This window comes from Hipposideros armiger, unplaced genomic scaffold (genome assembly GCF_001890085.2).
Source record: "Hipposideros armiger isolate ML-2016 unplaced genomic scaffold, ASM189008v1 scaffold_62, whole genome shotgun sequence".
Taxonomy (NCBI): domain Eukaryota; kingdom Metazoa; phylum Chordata; class Mammalia; order Chiroptera; family Hipposideridae; genus Hipposideros; species Hipposideros armiger.
Genome location: NW_017731412.1, coordinates 1,647,376 through 1,671,609, shown reverse-complemented (window position 1 = coordinate 1,671,609; position 24,234 = coordinate 1,647,376). Strand labels below are relative to the sequence as shown.

Sequence of the window (24,234 nt, the reverse complement as noted above, 5' to 3'; positions counted from 1 at the left end):
CCCCCCCCCAGCTCCTGCATCCTGCGTCTGCCCCACCTGCAGCCTATTCTCAATATCCAGTGTCCCTGTTACAACAAAATCACACCAGTCTCTCAGCAGCTCACAACCCCTCTGGCTCACATCTTACGCACAGTAAAAGCCAAAGTCCTCTCCACAGCCTTCAGAGCCCTAGAGGACTGGCCTCATTTCATCTCTGACCTCCTCTCCCACCGTTCACCCCCTGCAGCCTCTCCAGCCACACCGGCCTCCTCACACATGCCAGCTGCACTCCTGCCTCAGGGCCTTTGCACAAGCTGTTCCCTCTGTCTGGAACTCCCCCCCCCCCCCAGCTCTCTGCTTCTTAACCTCCTTCAAGCTTTGCTCAGAGGTTACCTGCTCAGGGAGGCCTTGTCTGACCTCTTTAAAATTATATCCCTTTCGGGGCGGCCGGTGAGCTCAGGTGGTTAGAGCACAGGCTCGTAACACCAAGGTTGCCAGTTTGATTCCCACATGGGCTGCAGAGCTGTGCCCTCCACAACTAGATGGAAGACAGCTACTTGACTTGGAGCTGATGGGTCCTGGAAAGACACACTGTTCCCCAATAAAAATTGAAAAAAAAATTATATCCCTCTCATCACTCCCTACACCCTACACCTATACATATATATATATATATATATATATATATATATATATATATATGGATTTAATTTAAAAACAGATGAACATAGGGTATAAAGAAAGTAAAAAGAAACAGGAAGCTGGGGGAAAGATGACAGATAAAGGGTCAATACCCTTACTGCAGAAGGAGTGTTTGCAGATCGACGAGGGAGCAACAAACAGCCCAAAAGAAGGGCGAGCAAAAGAAATAACCGAGTAACTGACAAAAGAAGGAACCGCTGGTGGCCAGTAAACAGGAAGAGGTTCTCGGGCTCACTAAGAACCAGACGTATGCAAGCTCAAACGGCATCGTTATACACATCTGTAAATGGCACAGACTTGAAAATGCGGCCACTCTGACATCTGGCCTCATGCTGGACAACGGCCTGTGTTGCCAGCCCCACTTCACCGGTGCAAAAACTGAGGACCGGAGAGGACATTGCGCTCAGCGGGGGTCACACCGGGAGAGGAGATGCTAAAGCAGGACCCAAATTCAGCCTCTGCAGCCCTACCCACTCCCCCCGTTCCCTGACAGCCAATGGAATCAGGGTTGGGCAGTCTCGGAGACCATGGCCTGAAACTTGGAGTTGGGACACTCCAACACCCTGGCCGGTGGGGAATTTTGAATCAGAGTCCTAAGGTGTGACCTTGAACAAGTGCCCGCCTTTGGGAGCCTAAGTTGACTGATGAAAAATAGGGGATAATAGGACTTGCCACCTTGGGTTTCTGTGGGGATTAAGAAAGACGATGCACGATGCATGTAAAAGCCGTGAATTGGAGCTTGGAACATAGTGAGTGCTCAGAACATGGGAGCAGGCCTGAAGCTCTCCCCCCTCACCCCTCCACCACGTGGGCTGGAAACTCTGAGTCTGCTCCGCAGCTGTGTTCCAAAGTGCTGGACGCTGCCCTCTCAGGAGACAGGGCGGATTTTCCCCACCCCTGCGTGTCCCTCAGGCCCAGGCTGCCAGCTGGCTCCCCGCCCCATCACAGGGGCGAGTAGAAAAAATACCCTGGCCAGGGAGACACTCTGGCCCCACTGGCTGTGTGACCTGGGGCAAGTCCATGCCCCTCTCTGGGCCTCCATGCTGTTGCCCACCCAAGACTGAGATGAGGATGGGATGTGAGAACGGAGTCAGAGCTCTCTGAAGCGTCCGCTCCTCCCTTCCATGTTGACCATAGGCAGAGATTTTAAATGCGTCGGCACGCCATCAGCCCTGCTGAGCTGGCACGCGTGAGTGGTGGTCCTTTTAGCTCCTGTTTGACAGATGGGGAAACTGAGGCTAGGGAGGTGACGCTGTATGCCCAAGGTCACCCAGCCCGGGAAAGGACAGGGGCAGAACTGGACTCTGGGTCTGTTTGAGTCCTGCGAGGGGGAGAGGGAGAGGGTGGAGAGAAGGGAGCAGGGGAAGGGAGAGAGAGCTGCTGAAAGGAAGGGAAGGCCGGGGAGAAGGAGCAAGAAGACTAAGACAGACAGACACAGACAGACACAGAGAGACACGGACAGACTTCAATTTAGGCTGAGACTCAGCGATGAAAGGAGAGTTACAGAGACTCTGTTTTCGGCTGAATTGTGTCCCCAGACCTCATCTTGTTGAAGTGCTAACGCTCAGTCCCTGGACACTTTGGAGACAGGGTCTTTGCAGAGGTGATTCAAACGAGGTCACTAGGGTGGGCCCTAGCCAATGTGACCGGCGTCCTTATAAAGAGGGAGTTTGGACACCACCAATACGGAGACAGAGAAACTGTGGGAAGGGCCATGGGGGCTCTGGCTGTGTTGGGAACCTGAGCAGAGGTAGGGGGGCCTGGCCTCCTGGCTTCCCAAGAGAGCCCCATCCCTTTTCTCTCATTGGCTGCACCTGGGCCTCCGTTGCCTTGACAACGGGAAGCTTCAGCCTGGAGGAACCAAGATCTGCCACCCCCGTCCTGCTTTCCTCTCACTCCCCTCACTCAGCAGCAAATTCCAAGGGTCCTGCGTCCACCCCACCCCCACTCTGAGTCAGGGGTATTTTTCGCTGGGGTTCCTTGGAGATGAGGGTCGGGGGCCTCAACGCAGGCTTGTCTGGCTGGGGAGGGTCATTAGAGGGGCAGAGGTAAGACGGTGGGGTCTGCGTGGCTGGGGCGGGATGAGGGAGCCCCTGTCAGCCACCAACCCCCTTTTTCAGGCCAATGTCTGGTCTCAGAGAGGGCGGGTACATGGCAGGTCTGAAGAGGACATGTTTAATGATCAGTACCCCCATGGAGAAATCTTTCTTCTCCCCATAGCCCTCTTGAGCTCAAGCGCAATCCATAGCTCTCACTGCTGGCGGCACCAAGCCCAGGCTCCCCGAAGGCCCCCAATTTGGCTGTGTAGCTTCACTTGGGAAAAATCTCAGCCCCTACTGTTCCAGCAGGGTAGCTCTAGCCTCGTGTGGTCTCCAGCATCTGCTGGATTCATTCCCACCTCCACCCCTTTGCACTGGCAGTGCCCCTGCCTGGGGCGCCCTACCCCTTCTCGCTGACACCTCACACGCCAGCCCTCCTCACACCTCTAGCCTTCCCCTGAAGTTAAGCTGTGCATGCTGTTCCCTGGGCATGGACCAATCCTTTCTCCAGATCTGGCTACCTCCTCAGAGGGGTCTGCCCTGACTACCCCATGCCCTCTCGGCCACACTGCCCAATCCCACTACCTCCCCAGCACTCCCCTCGCTTGCCAGTAATTGGGTTCATTTACTCATTTACTTGCTCTGTTTGTCTCCCTGTCAGACCCTTTTATCTTGTTTGCTCTGTGAGCACACACCTACAGTACATCTTTACAGAATTAATACCGAGTAGTAAAAGCTGAGTAATTCCCAGCCTGCTCCATAACAGTGGCTTTCACAAATTCCATCAGTGACTAAGAAACTCATTTCACCTGGCAACCCATTAAACACATGCAGAAATGATGCAAAAGGTTCACGGACCAATTCGTACCATTACTACGCATGATATAGACCCATATTTTCTACTCTGTTCCATTCCATTCAATTCCGAGAAAATTCTGGTGACAACTTTCTGATTTCACAATCCACTAGTCGGTTATAATCAATACGGCCCCAGAGAAAAGTTCCTTAAATTCTTGCTGCGGAAGTCCCTGGAACCTGCCTGGTTCTGCCCCATCCCGCACCCACTCCAGCTTGCTGTCCCACCCTTCTTATTATTCTGGGCCCCAGCCCTCCCTTTTCATAAGGGACCCGGAGCCAGGGTACTATCGACAAAGAGTCATAATGAACACCGCAGCCCCTGTGATTCCCAGACAGGTGAGCCCCTCCTGCAGTGCTTCCCTGAGAGGCCCTCCCTGACCTCCTCAGGTCTCCTCTCTGTTGGCACGATGGCACTGAGAGGAATGACCTGGAGGGGAAGGGGAAGGGGAAGGGTGAGGCAGGCAGGTGGCAGCTGCTGCAGTCCTTCCCATGGAAAGTTACAGTAACAACCCCCCCCCCCCCCCCCGCCAATACCAACCTTCCTCCTGGATAACAAAAATAGTCCTAACTGTCACTGCTGAACTATTGGGCCATGTAGACGCTGCGTTCAGGCACACAGCATCTCCACATAAATGGGGAGTCCCTGCTCCCATTTCACGGATGACGAAACTGGTCGTCATCAAATAGGTCAGCCTAGTTCTGGTCCCTTCCCTTCCCCAGGCCTCGGTTTCCCTTGATGAAAGAGAGGGGGGGCCTGGATGAGGTGACCTCAAAGGTTATATCCAGATCTGACCTTTGCTGGTCTCAGGTCATCACGGCCAATCCCCTGAGCCGTGCCACTGTGATACAAGCAGAGCTGGCTCTCGGTACCTGCCCCACCTCTGGGGGCATCATCACCCACACCTCACCTGGGCTTTTCCCTTCTGGTCTGTCCCGAGGTCAAGGTCTTTGTTCCTCCCTCTCATTCCCACTCCCTCAGGGCCTGGTACTCTGCTGAGACGGACCAAGCCTGGGCTCTGGGGCAGGCAGCGGACAGGGTCACGGGGTTCCTATCTTGGGGCCTTAATCCAGGGATTTCCAAACTTGGATAACCTGAGTTCCCATCCTCAATGAGATCCCACTGGGAAATCCTGCCAATTCATAAAAGAGATTCCAAAAAGAAGCTGCTCTGGTTAAAACAAGAGGAGAGAGGTCTGCTGTCATGGGCCTAATTTCTCCTTATCCCCCACCCCACTATCCCAGGTCACCCCAGGGGTCCCCGGAACCCAGTTTGAAAACCCTAGTATTAGCCCAAAGTAGTGGTGATAATTCAGGTGCGGCCTGTATGGGAAATGTTTTGGACAAGAGGCTAGTGTTTGTTTGAGCCTCCACATGAGATGCGCATGGGCTGGGGCAGGGGTGGACACCCTCTTAAAAACTCCAAGACAACACAGTGCGGACTCTAGAATCCTACAGGTCTGAGTTCCAATCCCTGCTCTCTATTTGGGGAACTCTCAGAAGGTACCACACCTCTCGCTGCCTCGGCCTTCGCATCTGTAATCTGAGCATGATAGAATCATTTGGGGTGATAAATGATGCAGATAAAAGTTTAGCAAATAAGAGACACAGAACACACCCCCTTATTGTTGTTGCTCCGATCCCTCCCACTACTTGTGAACGTATGATCTTGGGAAGCTATTAACCCTCCCTGAGCAGTTTCCTCATCTGTAAATCGGGGGTGCTGGTACATACCTCACAGGGTCCTCATGCATGGGTATAAATGAGTGGGAACACGTTACGGTGCTGAGTTAATGCTTGGCACAAAATGCATACTTAGTGGATTCTAGATATGGCTTATGATTATTATAATGATGGTAATTCTTTGCTCCTAGACCTGCTGGGCAGCCACCCCTGCGCCCGGGACCCCGTCTTACCCGGGCGGGATGGAGGTGCGTGTGCTCACGCTGGTGGCGCGCTGGGGCCCGGGCCGGTTGAGGTTGTTCTGGCCCGGGGTGGGCGCACCGCTGGGGGTACTCGGGCTCCGCGGGGGCGCCCCGGAGGACTGCGGGGGCTCGGTGGGGCTGGTGGCGGGTGTGGCCCAGAGCGCGGCGCCGGCGAAGGTGGCGCTGGGGCGCACGGCGAGTGAGCCCGGTGGCCCTCCAGGGGGCGGCGGGGCTGCTGGGGGCGCCTTGCGACGCTGCGAGGCCAGGATGGCGTTGGAGGCGGCGCGCGTGCTGTTGACCAGCAGGCACTGCTGGCAGGAGCAGGGCTGGCCCGAGCTGGCCCCCACGGGCCACGACTGCGACTTGGGGATGGAGCCGACGGTGAGCGGGTAGGCGAGGTCCAGGCGGCGGCGCAGGCGGCGGCGGCGGCGCGTCTGGCGGTTCATCTGCGACATGCTGTTGAAGTAGATGAGGTAGCAGAAGCCGAGCGACGAGAGGTCGAGCCACGGGTGCTGCTTCTCGTAGGCATTCTGGATGGTGATGCAGATGTCCATATCGTAGGCCGTCCAGGCGCCGCCGTCGTTCTCCCACTCCCACACGATGCCCTTGCCCGGCGCCGACGACGGGTCGTAGAAGTTGCGCCGCACGGGCCGCATGGTGCCTGTGCTCACAAGGGGGGTGGGGTTGGTCAGGACAGGCCGAGGGGCAGGGACAACACAAGGGGTCTGCGCAAGCAAGCCGGAGGGGTCAGGACAGAGGGAGGCGGGGGTGACAGCAGCGCAGGCGCTGGGTGGAGGGCCAACGAAGGCGGAGTCAAGACAGCATGCGATGCGCACGAAGCCATGGCGCATGGCGGGGCGCAGGACAGGCAAGCTCCCCTCACCTCTCAGGGCCAACACAGGCGCTGGGGGGCAGGTGGGCGGAGGGGGGAGTGGGGGCTCTTCAGACAAGGTGGGGGAAGCACAGTCAGCACTTGGGGTGGAGACAGATATCCACAGAGGCCAGGATCATGCAGACCCGTGGGTGGCATGCAGACCTTTCCTTCATTAGTTCACTCATTCATGCCGTAATTCTTTCATGAACTCGTTCATTGATTCGCGCCTTAGCGCGCACATTCATATATTCCTCAGTTCATTCGTTCAATACTTCTCTCTCGTTAGTCCATTCGCCCATGCTTGCAGTCAAGTCATCCACCCCTCATTCATACCCGCACTTGTTCTCGCTCCTCAGCTCACTCCTTTACCCATGCATGCAGTCACTCCTTCATTTGACGACCATCCTATTAAAATGTGCACCCCGTCCATGCACTTTTATTCCCCCTCTCTCCTTCCTTGCCTGTTTTCTCCATCTGGTATAATTTCTACTGTACCCCTTTATCTTGTTTTCTGTCTCTCGCTTTCACTAAGAATGTCACCACCACAAGGCAAGGGCTTTGTTTTATTCACTGCTACATCCTCAGCACCTGCACACAGTAGGTACTCAGTAGATATTTGTTGACCATATGAAGGAATTCATTAGTTCAAACCTTGATCCATTTTGGACTCAGTTATCCTTTTATTCCTTCATGCCTTTTGCTTATCCCCACACTGGTTCCATTCCTTCATTCACTTATTTGCTTTTTTATTCATCTGCTCATTTATTTGTTCCCTCTTGGAGCACGCATCGGCTGACTGTCTGCTCTTTAGAGGGCTCCATGCCGAGTGCTCATTTGAAAACATAATAAGTAGGTATTCGTGTCCCCATTTTAAAAATGAGGGCACTGAGGCCTTGCTCCCAACCACAGCTCCATGATTCCCAAAGCTCTAGGTGCTCCCTGAGAGCACTTTTCCATGGACACCCTGGGTTAAACAGAGGTAACCTAACGATGGGGCTGCAGGACTTCTCAGAGCCTTTAGCCTGCTCTGTGCCTGGGGCCAGCGTGAAGATTCTTTGGCTTGGGTTCATTTGGCACACCTGCAGGGAGGCTGCACCCTTGACTGCTCCTCAGCTGTGGGCAAGTCCCTTAAGTCCCCCTAGGTCTCAGTAGCCCATCTCGAAAAGAAAGGCGATGCCAATCCAGGACCCACCCTGCCCCCCTCTCACACAGGGCTGTGTGTGGGGGGATTTGGTGAAAAGAGCCACAGAGCGTAGGTCTAGGTGGGGCCCCAGGGCTGGGAGGCAGACAGGCCTCATTTCAAGTCCTAACTGCTGACTTTCCAGCTCTGTGACTGTGGTCAGGCGACTCAATGGCTCCGAGCCTCAGTTTTCTCATCTCTGAAATGGGCACAAACAGACTTTCCTTACGGGGTTGTTAAAAGGATCACTCAAGAGAAATACTGTCCTGTCTCTGATGATTTCAAAATCTTGTCATTTCTAGCTCCATCCTCTTCCCTGAGAACCAGACTTGTGTGTCCAGTTGCCTCCTTGGCACCTTTCTGTGGAGGTTCAACAGGCACCTCAAACTCAGCTCTGCTTTGGCTGTCCCACCCCCCAACCTGTTCCTCCTGCATAAGTCTTCCTTATTGCAGCTACTGGCAGGTCTGTCCTTCCAGCTGCTTGGGCCCCCCAAGCCCCCCAAAACTTGAACTTCACTTCTCACCCCATACCCCATGTCTAGTCTGTCAGTAAATCCAGTCACCTACCTTCAAATACATCCCACATCTGGCCCCTTCTCCCGCCCCCCACTGCACTGATTCTGTCTGGTCCAAGTCACTCTATGTCTCCGGCCTGGACTATTGCAGTAGACTCATGGCTGGTCTCTGCTCTTCCTTGACCTCCGTAGTCTGTTCCCCCACACTGCAGCCAGAGGGATCTTGTTCAGTGCAGTTCAGGTCACATCCTTCTTCTGCCCCCAATCCTCCCATGGCTCCTGCTCACTTGGAGTAAAAGCCAACGTCCTGGCCATGACCTACAGAGCATCTACAAAGTGCTGTCAGCCCCACAAGGACAGGAATCTTGACTGCTTTGCTCACAGCTGTTTCTGCAGCGCCTAGCACGGTGCCTGGCACACAGCAGGCCCTCACTACGTGGAACTCCCCCAGATGCCTGGCCCAGGAATCTGCAGCCAGATGGATGGGGACCCACCATGGTCCATCCCTTTTCCCCCACCCCCACCTTGCTCAGCCTTCTTTCTGCTGAGCACACACTCTGACTGTCCTTACTTGGGTCCCTACCCAGGGCTGAAACAGCTTGTCCTCTGCTCTCTCTCTCTCTCTCTCTCTCTCTCTCTCTCTCTCTCTGTTTGAAAGAATCCCAAAGGCTATGGACTTTCCCTGTTCTGTGTCAACTGTCCAGGCCCCGAGAGCTGGGGGAATCAAGGCACAGAGCTGCAGCTGTTGATACGAAAGCGGCAGGGTGGGGTGGGTCCCTGGGCGCCTGTAATGTTCCAGCCAATCATGTGAAAAGTTCCCCCAGGCCTCTGGGGCAGCTTCATTCTGATGTCTGATTTATCATTTTAATTGAGTGCGTGCATATTGATTTTTTTTCCCTTGACAACAGTCCTTTTCCAGGGCAGGCCTGAGAGGGGATTGGTTAGAGGGAAAATCCTGGGTCCTGCTCTAGCTCTGCCTCTAAGTGCCTCTTTTCCCCTCTCAGGGCCTCAGTTTCCCCATTTACAAAACGATAGATAATCTTTAGGCCTGATGTGCCTGAAATATTGCCATGAACCTCCTGCTGAGGGTGAAAGCTGTGTGTTACCTGGAAGGTGTGACCCCCTGGATGGAAAGGAAACCTGCTTTATTTAACTACCCCTATGTGCCAAGTCCTGAGCTGATCAGGGCAGGGTTTGGGGTGGGAGGTACAAAGTGAAGTGGTTGAAACAACTCAGAAGTCTCAGAGGCCATGTGCAAATCCTCGCTCCACATGTAGCCTCATTGTCCTCATCTGTAAAATGGGACTAGTAAAACCTACGCCAAAGAATTACTGTGGGACAAAGTAAGATAATGTATGTCATAGGTGCTCCGCAGAGAGCTTGGCTATAGTAAGTGCTCGATGAATGCTAGCGAAGACTGCTGTTATTATCACATACATTACCCACATTCACCCTTTCCCAGCCCTGTTCACTTTGAGAACTCCTGTTCATCCAACAAAACCCTCCACGTGCACACCTTCTCCATGACGTACGTTTCTGTTCTGCTGCTATAGGTGGCATACGCAGCTTTGTACTGCATGTCTATCCTTGCTCTGTCATTCAATGACTCGTTTTTTGTTCTCGATCTCCCTCACTGGGCTGATGACTGTCAGAAGGACAGGGACCAGGTTGATCCACGTCTGTGTTCCCAGCACCAGTAACAAGGCCTGGCGCACAGGAGGCACCTGCAACTGAAACGAGCAACCTACTTGGCACAGGCCAGGGCTCAGAGGCAGTGGGAAAGAGAGGGAGTGGAGATTGGAGCAGGAGCCAAAGCACGCATGAGGCCCCCGGGGGTGGGGGTGGGGGCGGGGACAGGGTTCCGAGCGGCCGTGTTGGCCAGCTCTGCAACAAAGGACTCTGGGAGTTCCTCTGGGCCAGGTTAGGGCCAGCCGGCCCAGGCGTCCCTCTCTCCAGAGCTCGATTTACCAGGTATCGATTTTCCTGCCTGTTTACTGGTAGTTATTAAAGGCTGCGTCCCTGGAGTCCTTTTCAAATGAGATTGGAACCTGGAGAGCTGGAGTAATTAGGGCAGCTGCTGTCCTCCCTGCTGGGTTCCGTACCTCACAGCACCCACTGCTGCCCACTGCTGCCCGCCTGCCCACCCATTCCACCTCTCCAGCGCACACTGGCCCTGGACCAGGCCAAGGAGGCCAGCTGGTTCCTTGGTGACCTGCCTGGGCTGCGATCTTGAGATTTCCAAGGGAGCACAGGCAGAAATATTCCTTCTCCTCCCCAGTGGCCTTGGCCTAGATTTTCAGCCAGAACAATGGGTCTAAGATGGGGCTGGAGGTTCTTTAGCCTGAGAGACGAAAGGGCCTCAGACTGGTGGCTTGGAGGCAATGGCTGGGTGTTTTCACGGACACACTCTGCTGCTGTCCTTGAGCAGACCACCCCGGCTCGTAGGCCTCACGGGCACCCAGCTGCACTGGCCACGTGGAGCTGCGTCCCCATGGCAGTTAGGAACCTGTGTCAAGCACGTACCATATCTGGTCCCGTTTTTGTGCATTTCCTGTTGTTGTCTGCCACCCCCCCACACCCCCCACCCTCCCTTCGTTTCTTAGGAATGTTTGGTTGAAAAATTCCAGTCTTGTTCCAGCTGCACTGAGGGGAAAGGGGCTTTGGCCAAATGTCAGCTGGAGGATTGCAGGAGCTGGGCCCCAGAGACCGGGTGTGGGGACGGCCATAGCCACTGCAGCCAGTGAGCAGTTCATGCCTGGGGCAGAGACAATGAGAGAGAGAGAGACACCGAGACCCAGGGGAGTGAGAGATAAGGAGAGAGGCACAGAGACAGAGAGACACGTATGCAAGAGAGATGGTCAGGAGAGGCCGAGATCAAAATGGAAAACGCTGAGGCAAATATAGGAGAGCTGGGGGCAGAGAGACAAAACAAGTTTGAGAGACAGAAAGAAGCAAAATCCTGAAACCTAGAGACTGAGGTAGTCGCGGACAGTCAGAGAGAAAAAGAGAGCGAGGCCAAGAGCAGAGGGAGAGGCAATGGGGATGGACAGTAGCTACCGCAGTGACAATACAGCCACAGTGGGCCAGATGCTGTGCTCAGCACTTCCCTTGCACTAACTCCTTTTATCCTCACACGGTTCCCTCCAGGAAGGGACCAGAGTTTTACAGATGAGGCAACCGAGGCTCAGAGAAGTAAAAATCTTGGGAGGGCTGGGAAAGAGGCTCCGTTCATGGAGCAAAGGAAAGGCCAGGATGGACTGATTCTAAGGGGTTCAACTCAGTCAAGTGGTAGCCGGCCTAGGATATCTCCAGCGACGGGGAGCTCACTATCTCAGTTTTGCTGTCGGTTGTTTCCTCTGTGAGAGGTTTCTGCCCTGAGAACGTGGTTCTGATCGGGCCCCCTGCTGAGAAATGGGGTGGGTGAGTGTCTCAGCTCCCAGCTTTTTGCCTTAAGGAAAATCTGACTCTGTGGACAGTGGGGTGGGTAGGGAGGTGTCCTGAACCCTCCTGCCTGCCCTTTAGCCTCCTCAGGGCTCATCCCTTGCCTGGGCCAGGCCCAAGGCCCAGCAGAGAACCCCTCCCTCTGGGGTGGCTTCCCGGAGGGAAGTGACCTCAGCTTGGGGGCACCCAGACTTCTGACGGGAAGGGGGGCCAGTGGGAGGCAGTCATGGGACATCCTGTCAGGTGAGGGAGTCCCCTGCAGGCTGAGGCTATAACTAGGGGTTGGGCAGTGGGTCGAGCATGAATTGAGCACCGCTGGATGACAGGCCCCAGTGAGGGACTTGACCGAATTCTCCGCCAGCCCATAAGTAATCATAGTAATAATCGTTCGCATACACTTTCGTGGCTAGCCTGTCTCCCGTAACGCCCCGGCCGGTGAGCTGCCTGGCTGCCCAACTCCCTCTGATGGCAACAACAGCAGCCATTGTGATACCCATCCTGATTGGTCCAAGGCTCCCACTGTGCCAGCCACTGAGCTAAGGGTTTATGTGCACCGTCCAGTCCTCGCAACAACCTTATGGGGTTTTGAGCACTATGATTAGCCTCATTTGGCAGGTAGACGGGGAAACTGAGGCTCCTTGGGAGACATAAAAGTCCAGCAGGAAAAGCCAGGCTGGGATTCGAACTGCAGCCTATGGACCCAGGGAGCCTCCCCGCTCCCGCCCTGTGATCAATAACCCACAGTGTTCTGTTTCCCTCCAAACTCTCCCAGGAGACTCGTCAAGCTGAGCCTCGGCCTATTAGTGGTTTCTGCACGTTTGAAGCTGGCCCAGGTTCCCCGGGGTCTGCTGGCAGCCAGGCTAGGGCAGTAGTGCCCGGAGGGGAGGGGGCGTCTCCAGCTATGCCTGGGGAAGGCTGAGGGGCTGCATGGTGCTCCGAGAGGCAACCACTTAAAATCCATTTCGAAAGGCCCTTGTCCCAGAGGCTGCTGGCAGCTGGCAGCTGGCTCTGCCCACTTTATGGGCTATGTGGGGGCTTCCTGGTCACCTGGCTTCCAACACACTCAAGTTCAGACCCTCTGGTACAGCAGCAACAGCCAAGAGAGGAAAATGAGGGGGTGTGGAAAAGACAGAGCAGACAGCCCTCTGTCTCCTGGAGCCCTGCGTGGCCTTGGGCAACTGAGCCACCCCTTCCAAGCCTCTCCTTCTTCATCTAGGAAATAGATATAATAATAATAATAATAATAATAATAATAATAATAATAATAATAATAATAGCAGTAAATGCTCACAGGGAGCCTACTGTGTACCAGGCACTGTTCTAAGTGCTTCACATATGTCAACTCAAACCACACAACACTCTATATAGAGCAGGCACCATTATTATCATTGCCCTGTACAAATGCTGAAGCACAGAGAGGTGAAGTGACTTGCCCAAAGTCACACAGCCACTAAGCTACGAAGACGGGATTTAACCCAGCCAGATCTGAATTTATTCCTACGTCCACTGCCACCGCCCTGGTCTAAGCCACCATTACTGCTTGCTTAGACTATTGCAGTAGCCTCTGTTCTGTGTCCCTCCTTCCACTCCTTGTACCCTGTAATACATTCTCACATGGCAGCCAGAGAGATGTTTCACGAACTCAAATCTGACCATTTACTCTTCTGCTCAACACCCATCAATAGCTCCCTAGTGCCCTCAGGAATCAGCCTAGGCTCTTCGGCTCATCTTCAAGGCCCATCACAAGCCGTATGCACAGCCTCACAATCGAACCACACCAAACTTCTGGTTATTCTCTGAACACATCATGCATGGTTACGCCTTTGTGTATTTGCACATGCTGTTCCCTCTAATGGAATGCCCTTCCACCTACCCACCCCACTTTCCCATCTGCTGAGTTCCTACGCAATATTCATGGTTTAGCTCAAGTATTCTCCTCTTGGAATCTTCTCTGCCATCCTTAGGGAGAATCACTCCCTCCTTGGGGCTCGCATAGCAACTTACAGCTGTAGTGCTCCCATTAAAGCACAGAGTTCACAAAACGTTGAGGTGTCTGTATTCCCTGAGAGCCTCTCAAAGATTGGGCTGCCTTTCAGCCACCTTAGCATCCCTCCATAGCCCAGAGCACAGGGCGGTAGGCACTTGGAAAAGGCTAGCTGAATGAATGAATGAATGAACGAATGAATGACCAAAGACCCATGAGTGAACCTATCGGAATGCTATAAATGACTAGGCTGGAGATTACAAGTTAGTGGTGGATGTGATTTTGTTTTAGGCCACACACCATGTACATTGAAAAAAATACAATGACCAGGCATTTAAAAATTGGGGCGGACTCCCTCAAGTCTGGATGTCAAAAAAAAATCCCCAAATATCCAGATATGGCTGCAGGGATCAGCCTTCTTGGCGATAGTTAGCAGCAGCTGAGTCACATTCGCCCTGTTCATGTCTGCAAGTATTTATTGAGCACCTACTGTGCACCAGGCACTAGGGAACAACAAGTTGAAAACTTTTGCCTTCCCAGCCACTGCACACACTTCTATTAGCTGCTCAGGCCCCGTAACCATTTGAATTTTCAGTTTCTGTCTGGATAGGGAACTGGGCCCCCGAGACATGGGAAGGAACTCAGTCCAAATCACCTACCAATTAGAGCCAGCTCTTGACTCCAGTCCCTTGACTCCCATTTTTGCAGGACCAGGTGACTACCACCTTGGTATGAATGAATCTTTGTTCCATAGAAGAGAGGAACTCTTAATGGTGCGATTTCAGGTGAATTCTATGCTTCCCCTGGCATGCTCTGCTTCCAGCCAGAGGGAGAGAGGGGATAAGGGCTCCGTGGTGGCGGGGCCCAGCCTGTCATCGGGAGAAGAGGTGCTTATGCGCGGTTGCTGGCAGGACTGTCCTGGCAGCCTGCCCTGCCTCCTTTGATTGCCTTGTCCTTTGTTCTGCATTTCATGGCGTTCTGCTCCAGGGCCTGGCGCCAGACTCCCTCCCAGACCCCATTACCCATTTGCCACTATTGCCCAGGCAGGTGGAGGTGTGGCATCCTACAGCAGCTCCAGAGGGGCCACAGGGGGACCCCAGAGAGCAAGAGACACTTGGTTAGAGTGGCAAAGCAAAGACACAGCCACACAGGACCCAGGGAAACTCAGCCCCCAGCCTGGCAGCTCCAAGGTCAGGAAGAGCCCCATATCCCAGGACCACCCCGGCGTCTGGTCTCTTGTATCACACCCATCACCCTCTCTGCCCCCCCACCACCACCAGAATGGAAGGGTCTGCAGGGCAGTGATTTATGTCTGTACTATTCTATGCTGCGTCCCTGGTGCCAGAGACAGTGTTTGGCACATAGTAGGTGCTCATTAAATTCCTGCTGAATGAATGAATGAATGAATACTGACCACAATCCCATGAGATAGGTACTGTTGTTGGACTCATATTACAGAGGAGGAAACTAAGGCTGAGGGGAGAGAGTGTGGTTTACCCAAAGTCACAAATCCCACCCCCTCCCCACCCCCAATTACCAGTGAGATGCTAGGAAGGGAATCTGGAGTCTGGGCCTCACCAACAAGGCTCCCTGAGGCAGCTGGTTCCGGATTTTGGGGCCATGTTCTTGGCTGGTATCAGTCAGGGGCAGTTGGGGGCTGGTGGGGGTGTCTGCGTCAACCAGGAGGCTGGGAGGGTTCATGGGGGGGCAGCTGTCTTGGGGCCTGGAGACGGGGTATGATGCAGGAGTGAGTGGAAGTGGGGAGGCTCAGGGAAATGCAGATGTGGGGTGAGGGAGGCCTGGGAGGGCCCTGGACACTCTCCATACCTTGAGAACTCCAAGCGGAGGAGAAGTGAGGCTAGGGACCCCCTTGCCTATGGCTTCAATGGGTGCCTCTGCTGTGACCAGTCCTGGCCCTTTCACATTACCCTCTTATCACATCCTCCATCACCTCCCCATTAGAAACCCTCCTGTCTCCCTCTTCACTCTATCACCTTCTTCACCACCCTCCATCACAAGCCCCACAGCACCCCTAATCGCTTCCCCCATCACTTCCTCCATGACAGACAGCTGCTATTACCTGCCCATCAGGGCCCCCTTTATCACGCCTCCCACTCCACCTTATCGTTAATAGCTCCAGTCACAGCCCCCATCACCTCCCCCCACTCCAACCCCCACAACTTCCCCGTCACAGCTTCCGTGTCACCTCCCTCATCTCTAGGTCAGACTCTACCGTTCCCTTGGACAGATGAGGAGGGGACGCAGGGGACATGACAGGAAAGACAGCTGTGAAGAGGACCTGACCCAGGTTCCCTCACCCTCAACCCCGCTGGAGCAGCTAGGGCGCTGGCGGTGCTGTCCAAGGTGCTGGGGCAGCGGGACATGGGGAGGGGCGGGCGCGCTGCAGACCTGGGTCTGAATCTCCCACCCACCTCTTTCGAGCTTGGGCAGGTGGCTCCCCACCCTGAAGAGTCTCAGCTTTGCTACGTGTAAAATGGGGTGATACCTGTTGGCTGGGTGGTTGGAGCCCCGACGGACTGAAAGGAAGTGTCTGTATCCGCCCCTGTCCGACCTGCTCCAGCTCAGGCCTCAGAGGACCCATGATTAATGAGGCTGGTCCTGTAGCATGGCTCTGGGTCCCCCGGGGCCTGGCCACTAAAGGACAGCAGCTGGCAGCCAAGCCAGGCCCCGTGGGACCCAACAGTCCTCCCTTACTCCCTCCCTCCCTCTCCCTTCTGTCACTGCCTCCTCCTTTCCATCCAGGCCTGCGATCTCCTCCAGGACCTTGCTGAAGCTGTTCCCTCTACCTGGAAATGTTCCTCAAACCATAGAGACCCTCACAGGACTCCTCTCCCAGGAAGTCCCCCCTCTCAGGGGCCCCAGGCACGCATCGCCCACCTCACATGTACCTCTTCTACGAGGCTTTTAAATCATTTTCTTACTTGAGCATGAATACTCTGTGCAAAGTAATATTCTCTGTGTTTTTGTCTGAATTACCTCCTTTAATCCTCACGACAACCCTCTCCGGTTGGGAGGATTCTTATCCTCATTTTACAGAGAAGGGAACTGAGGCTCCTGGGGGTGAAGGGATGTGCCCATGGTAACACAGCCCGCCAAGGGCCAAGCTGGAAGGCAGATCTCTATCTGCGGCCTCGTAAGTCAGAGGGTTCAATTGCTCTTCCCATCTTATGTATCTGCCTTTGCCTCCACTGGGCTCTGCAATCAGTTAGGCAGGGGTCCTGTCCTTCTCTCTGAGTCCCCAGGAACCCGTCCAGGGCCTGTCACTGAGCAGACACCACTGACCGTCAAATAAAAGTGAGGATGAGTTTATGGTATCAGAAGAGGCTCCCAGAGCCAGACCAGCAGCCAGAGGCCAAGAGGGTGGGTCTGTGGAAATGTAGGCAATATGACCATTGGGAGTGGGAGACACCCATGGATGGATTAGTTGAACCTGAGCCACCATGGGGCAGACCTCTTCCTGCCCAAATACAGGTCATACTTTTTACCCCTGCTGGAAGGCCCAGCCCCAGGGGCCTCCAAGTTTGGCTGGGAGAGGGTTCCAAGGAGCCCTCTAACTAGGAAGCTGGCCCTGGAGGCCTTTTGTGTTGAACAGGCTGTTCCTGCTGCGGTAGAGACCCTGACAACAAGCCCCAACAGAACTCTCAAGGGGGAAGGGGACAGGAACTCTCTCAGCCTAGCATTAAATGCCACCTTGTTCTACATCCCTGAGAACTGTCTGAATGGCCTGGGTTCCAGCTTGGGATGTGTTGGCTGTGTGACCTTGGGCAAGTCACTCACCCTCTCTGGGCCTCAGTCTTCCATCTGTACAGTGACCTGCCTAGGAGTCTAAATTTTGGCAGTGCGTTCCCGGGTGTTGACTGTTCCTCCCTCTGGGAGGCCCCACTCAGTCTCCAACAGCCTAAGCGTGTCCTTAGAATGTTCCCATAAGGGCAGGGACCAGGCCTGAGTGGAGCCCAGGCTACCCAGGGAAGCGATGATGTAGGTTTGGGAGATGCTGAAACCAGACACCACCTGTCACTCTAGCCTGACAGTTTGAGAGTGGTGGCACAGCCATGTTTAGAGCCTTGGGGACTGCAGCTGTGGATGGTCCTCAGCCTGGCTTCCCCTGGCCTCAGCTGTTCCATCTATAGAATGGGCAGAAGGCTGCCACAAGGGCTCCCAGCAGCAGAGAAAGAGGCGAATGGGAGACACCAGTTCGTCAGAATGGTGGCCTTCCCCTCTGTCCCCAGCCATGGGAGTTAAGGGAGAAATCTGGAAATTGCCTGGGAAGTGGCTAAGTCACATCTCTGTCTGGCTGCGGGGACTGGGTGGAAAGTCTAGGCTCTGGATGAGGCTGCTGCCCCAACAGCAGGGGGTGGCGTGGGGTGGCAATGACCCTCGGGGAAGTCGTGGCCTTGCATGGGGCCACCGCTGTGAGTGATCTAAGACCACATGGCCCAGGGTCAGAGTATTCCCCTTCCACTGGGCTCTGGACCTGTTGGGCTTCAAAGGGAACCTCACCCCCTGTGTAGAGCAATGAAAACAACCCAGCAGGGGAAAGGTGAGGGGACACAAGCTGAACAAACAGCAGCCCCGGTGGGACCTGGCCTGGCTTGTCCCCTGTGGTCGGAACCTGACACGGGTTTTCTTCAGCTGGCTGCATGACAGGCACATACGAGTAGACAGGGCATGTGTGTGTCAGCAGTGTACAAGTGGGTTGCCGCTACGTGTCTGCACACGCGTGTGCACCTGGGCACACACCACGAGGCGTGTATTTCATTATATGCCACACTGGGCATGCTGTGGTGCCAGCACTGTCTTATCCACATGGGCAGGTTAAGAACCCAACAGGGCAGGGTTTAGTGAACTGCAGCCCATGGGCCAAATCGGCCCACCGCCTGCTTTTGCACAACTCACAAGCTAAGAGGGTTTTTTTTTTATCATTTTTAAATGTTTGGGAGGGGGGGAAGAATATTTCGTGACCTTTGAAAATTCTATGAAATTCACATTTTGGTGTCCACAACTAGTTTTATGAGAACGCAGCCACAGTCACTCATTTGCATACGGTCCACGGCTGCTTTTATGTTACAAGAGACTCGAGCAGTAACAGCAGAGACGGTAGGGCTCACATAGGCTCAGATATTTCCTATCTGACTTTACCAGAAAGTCTGCCAGCTCCAGTGTTAGGGCACTGGCAAAGCTGGGGCCTTCTGCCAGTCCCCCCAGTACATTAAAGTTCAGCTTCAATAAACTTACCAAGAATTTTACAATTGGAAAATATAGATCGAAGCTGTGTTCATTTCAATACACATAGTGAACTTTGGGTTTTACTATTTTATATTGGTGTGTGTGTGTGTGTGTGTGTGTGTGTGTGTGAGAGAGAGAGAGAGAGAGAGAGAGAGAGAGAGAGAACCATAATCTTTATAAGATTTAGGATCTGCCACTCGTTTCTCATGCATCTGTAGTGTTCAGCACATACTAGCTACATGGTGAGTGATTAGTCAGGGTTTATGGGATAACATAACCTTAGTTCTCTCCATCAATCCAAGAACTCTGTTAGCACAGCAACACGCTTGCCCATTTCACAGATGTAGAAACTAAAGCCTGGAAAGGTGAAGGGGGATGCCTGCCGAAGGCTCTTCCCTGGTCCATTCCCAGTGAGGACAAGGTTGACATTGATTGGCTCTTGGGAGAAGTGGGGAGCACATTATATATATAATATGTCTGGTGGGGAGGCCTGGTGCCCCTCCCTCCAGCAGTTTCCAGGCATTTTAGGTCCCCTGCCAGCCCCATCGGTTCCCAGGCCTTCCTCCCCTGCTGGGGGTCTGGGCAGGCTCCCAGGAGCCCATTGAGAGATGAGTAGTTTTTTTCCCTTTTCCGGCAAACAGGCGCAGGTGTAGATTGAGTAGCTCCGGGAAGGGGTGCCAGGAAGTGACTGAAGCTGAACTTCTAGGCGATCCAGAGAGGCTGGACCATAAAAAAGGTGCCACTGAGAGTAAGGGGCCTTCTGGAAAGGGGAATGGAGGGATTTGGGGGAGCTAGGAACCCAAGTAGGGGTGCCAGGAATAGCAAAAAGCCCCCGAATGGGGGGATCAAAGAGAAAGTGGCCAGCTAGGCAGGCTTGAGGGAGGCTATCCCTGTTCTAAGGACTACCCCCACAGGCCAGGCCCTAAAAAATTTCCCCACCCAGCACTAACTCTGAACCTGCCAAACACCGAACCAAAGAGAAAACCCACCTCCTTCCGCTGTCAGACCTGTGCCCTCCACGAGAGAAGGTTCCAGGAGAAAACAGAGAGAATGGGGGCAGGGGATGTCTGGCACGCCTCATTTCTCCATCAGGGACTCAGTGCCTCCCTGAAAAAATGGGCATGAGGACTCAAGGGCGACTTGCTCAAAGAATTCAAAGCCCTTTTCGTGGCTGTCCAGGCCCCGCTCCAATCTCATCCTGTACCACCTTCCCCACATTCATGGCTCTCCAAACACAATGAACTTGAACGTACTCTGTCCTTTCCTACCACAGGGCCTTTGCACTGGCTGTTCCCTGGGCCTGGAACACTGGCTCCCTCACTCATTCTTCAGACTTCCGTTCTAACAGTCCTTCCTCACTCACATTAGCCTCCCATGACCATCCTTAGACCAGGTTTGTCTCATGTTCTCAAACCCACAGCTGAGTATTTGTGAGATTATGTGTTTGTTTACTCCGTAACTATACTGGGACCTCCAGCATAGGTCCTCCAGGGGTAAACTTATACTCAGGACCCTGGCTGGCTGGCTCCTTGCAGCACAAAGCTGCACACACAGCCGGAAGTCAATCCATAATCGTATGACGGCGTGGATGACTGACTGGCACCACCAGTGACTGTCGTCAATGCCTGGAGTTATGGAAACATAGATGTAACATCGATAAACCATTTGTTATGGATTCGCCTGTGTTTCCACATGTGGTGACCACTCTGTGGGCACCCAGGCAATCAATGTTCCAGAGCAGAGTTATCCACTGGAACTTTCTGCGATGATGGCAATATTCTGGACCTAGACTGTCCAATATGTCAGCCACGAGACACAGGTGGTTACTGAGCACTTGAAATGCGGCTAGTGGGACCAAGGAACTAAATTCTAAATTTTAGTTAATTTTAATTAATGTAAATTTCAATAGCCACATGTGGTTAGTGACTGCTATATTGGATGGCACAGCTGTAGAGAGAATGTCCTACGGTCTCCAAGGCTGTCACATGCAGTCCTGCCATCCAGGGAGTCACAGGAAGTCTCCCAGACCTCCACCAGCTGGTCCTTGGGGTCAAACATGACAAGGAATTTTTGTCAGCCTCCATGGGGCGAGGACTAACCATGCTCCTCTGCCCATCAAGCTTGTCACAGAGACGATGGCCCAGGGAGATCTCCATGGTGATGGCACATTTCCAGAACAAAAATGCTGAGGCTGGACCTTCCCATATTTATCTCTGCATTATCATCTATCACACGACCACCAAGACTGTCACCAACCTCATTCTCTGCATCATTACCACCCTTTCATACCACCTCCAAGACAACCACCAAAACAGCCATCAATCAGCACCACCTCCAATACCACAACCAATACACCCATTGACGTCACCACCACCACTATCTCCTCCATCATTTCCACCCTGCCCCAACACTCCCTCACCCCATCACTACCACCGCCATCACAGCACCCCAACCCCACCAACACTTGGAGCCAGGACAGGGTACTAAGAGTTTTGGCTCTGGAAGTCAATGGCCTGGACTTAAAATCCCAGCTCTGAATTTAAAATCACTCAGCTTCTGTGAGACTCAGTTGCTTCATCTGTAAAGTGGGACTACTCCTAATAAGAAGACAATAAGAAGACTTACTGTCTGTGATTGTTGGGGGGAAAAAAAATCAAATGAGGAAGTACATGGAAAGAACTTTCAGGCCAATAATCGAGTGCTGATGCTCGTCTACGTTCTGTGCCCTGTGAGCACAATTTTATTTAATCCTCACACTGCTGTGTGAGATATGAATCCACTCATTTTACAGATGAGGAAACTGAGTATAAGAGAGGTGATGTAGCAACAAATATAAAAGGCTGGATTGGAAACAAAGTCTTCAACTGGACTAGGCTAGGCTGTCCCTTTTTGGGGGAGGAGTGGGGAAGTCGGATCAGCAGAGCGGCCTGCCTGCAGCTCCAGGCTCCCTCCTCAGGGACGCTGGGGGATTTGAGCAGCCTACCATGAAAGGTGGTGATGGTGGTGGTGTCTGCGTCTCCGCCCGGCCTGGCGGGTGGGGTAGGGTGGATAGTGAGTCCACTCACCTGTGTCTTGACGAAACTGGTGCATAGACTGCAGGTCGATGATGTAGGGCACCAGCTGGGCATCCACCTGCCCCAGGACCACGGAACCGCGGGCATCCTCCTTGAGCACGTTCTCAATGTGGTGGCACACGGTGGCCGTGTAAGGTCGCCAGCGGCTGTGCTCATTCAGCCACTCCCACACCACCACCCGGGCCACATTCTGAGGTGGGAAGCCCAGCCCGTTTACTGGCATCATGACCCCCTGGCCTGGCCGTGACATGGCCGCTGCTGCCTCAGGGGCCAGGACCCCACTATTACTGGCCCAGTTCCTTCTGGGCCTGGGAGCGGGCAGGGAACTTCCTCTCTCCCCAGGGGGCCAGCAAGAGCTGTCTGGCCTCCTTTCTAACTCCCCAGAGGCCTCAGTTAAATGAGTGTGGGGTGGTGTTCCAGGCTCCACGGCCCCCTCCCTGCAGAGCTGTCTCGGATAAAGGGTGCTCGCTCTGGAAAGCAAGTGTCTTTCTTATGATGGAGGAAACGTTGCTCTAAATTCCTTGGTATCTGAGGCAGCTGCTCCCACTCTAGATCCAATCTCTTGCCTGCTGGCCTTCCGTCCTTCCCCGCGCGGCGCAGGGCCTGTCACCCAGGAGGCCCAGCCTCAGCCTGCTCCTCTCTGCGGCGCCCAGCCAGTCCTCTGCGCTCCCAACTGCGTCCCAGGCCCTGCACCTGGCTCCAATGGGGCTGTTTGCCTTGTCTTGGGTCCGCCCCCCCGACGGCTCCTGCTGAAGGGGGCTGTCCCTGTACCCCTGGTCCCTGCTTCACGGTGTCCAGGAAGGCCTGGGTAGCTGAGGCATGCACGGGGGAGGGGTGCGGCGTGTGTGCCCGGCCCGCCGGCTCAGGCTACAGCTCCCGAGCTGCGAGGGGGGACGAGGGGGGCGGGGGCCAGTGGGCACGCCCCACCCCACTCGTGCTCGCGACCTGCCGGGAGGCAAGAAGGGGAGAGGGCCCTTTAAGAATAGAGCGCGGCACCCCCTCCCCCTTCCCAGGAGAGCGATCGCTGAGAACAATGGGGAACCGATGGGGGGGGCAGCAAGGGGGCTAAAGGGGGTCGCTGCCCGCGTTCCCTTGGGGCAGGCCTGAAGGGAGAACTGGGGCTGGGAGCGCGATTTTCCGAGGCTCTCTCGCCTGCGGCTCCCCCTCTTCAGCTCCCCCCAGCACACCCCTCCCCCGGGGCCCGCGCCCCGGCGGGGGATGCAGGTGCGCGGGGATGCGCGGGGGTGCTCGCGGATGCGCGGTGCTGCAGGCGCGGCCCAGGGCTTCTCTGGGGTCGCGTCACCGAGGAGGCGAAGCCGAGAGCTGGATCGCCGCTGCCTCCCGCCGTGGGGGGTTAAGAGCCCCCTTTCCCCAGCCCAGACCTCCCCAAAGCGCGCGCGGGCCCCCGCAGGAGCCGGGGTGGGGTCCCTCAGCACCCCGCGCTCTCACCGCCTCTCCTCTGCTCTGCCTCTCTCTCAGGCTCGCGCTTCAGTACCTCCGCCCCCTGGGCTCCCCCCGGAGTGGGAGGGAGCCGCGGTCCCGCCTCCGCGCCCTTTCCCTTCCAGGCCCACGGCCGCCGCGCGCCGGGACGCTGGGCTTTCTGCGTGCGGACAGACTACGCCGCGGACCGACGGACTCGTGAGCCGGCTGCCGGACGCCGGGATCCCGCGGGTGGGAGGCGGCCGCGGCCGCGCTCAGGGGAGGGGAGGGGGAGGGGGCGGAGGAGGAGGAAGGGGAGGAGACAGATCGCGACCGTAAGCGCCTAATGCGCTGACACGCTGGTCTCTGGGCGTCCCAAATCCTCTGCTAGGCCCACCTGGGACCCCAGGAGGTCTCCTGAACCTAAGCAGGGCTCAAGGCACGGAGTGGGGTGTCTGTGGTTCTCTTGCTTGACTCCTGATCATCTTTACATTCCTGTTGCCCAGTCCAGGGCCTGGCACACACTAGGTGCTCAATAAATGCTCAAATGAATGAATAAGATCCAGAGATTGTCTAAAGAAAGATCTTAGAGCGTTCTAGGGTAACGTCTCTCCTCCTTCAACTATTCTGGGGAGGGGTCTAAGGAGGGACTGACAAGGCCCATTTCAGAGCAGAATAGAAATCATGGAATCTGAAGTGTACTTAAGGGGAGACTGAGGCCCAGAGGGTAAGAAACAGTTCAGGATCACACAGCAGCTTAGAGCAGTGCCAGACACCACCCCAGGAGCTGATTCTCCTCCCGGGACCCAATTAGTCAGCCCAGAGCCCACATCCCCAAAGCCCTCACCTGCTCCAGGTGATTGGGAGAGCAATAGCATCTTGCCTCCTGGTGGTGGGAGGCTGGGGTGGGGGACCTAGGCCAGGAGGCAGAGACCTTGGGGCAAGGGAAGGGCAGGCCTTCTGCCATCTGGTTCACAGATGCCTGTAAACTATAGGTGCT

At 54.8% G+C, this 24,234-nt stretch overlaps 1 protein-coding gene across 1 annotated transcript in view; it reads right to left on the bottom strand.

The window, feature by feature from the left end:
- DTX1 (deltex E3 ubiquitin ligase 1) overlaps nucleotides 1-23,480 on the bottom strand; it is a 49,026-nt gene extending 25,546 nt beyond the window's left edge. The window contains exons 1-3 of the mRNA XM_019641577.1: nucleotides 23,265-23,480; nucleotides 21,807-22,760; nucleotides 5,492-6,161 (exon numbers count right to left, since the gene is read on the bottom strand). Of these exons, the coding sequence (XP_019497122.1) occupies nucleotides 5,492-6,161; nucleotides 21,807-22,065 (929 nt within the window). The 5' untranslated portion in view covers nucleotides 22,066-22,760; nucleotides 23,265-23,480. The remainder of the gene's footprint in view (nucleotides 1-5,491; nucleotides 6,162-21,806; nucleotides 22,761-23,264) is intronic.
- Nucleotides 23,481-24,234: the final 754 nt, after the last annotated feature.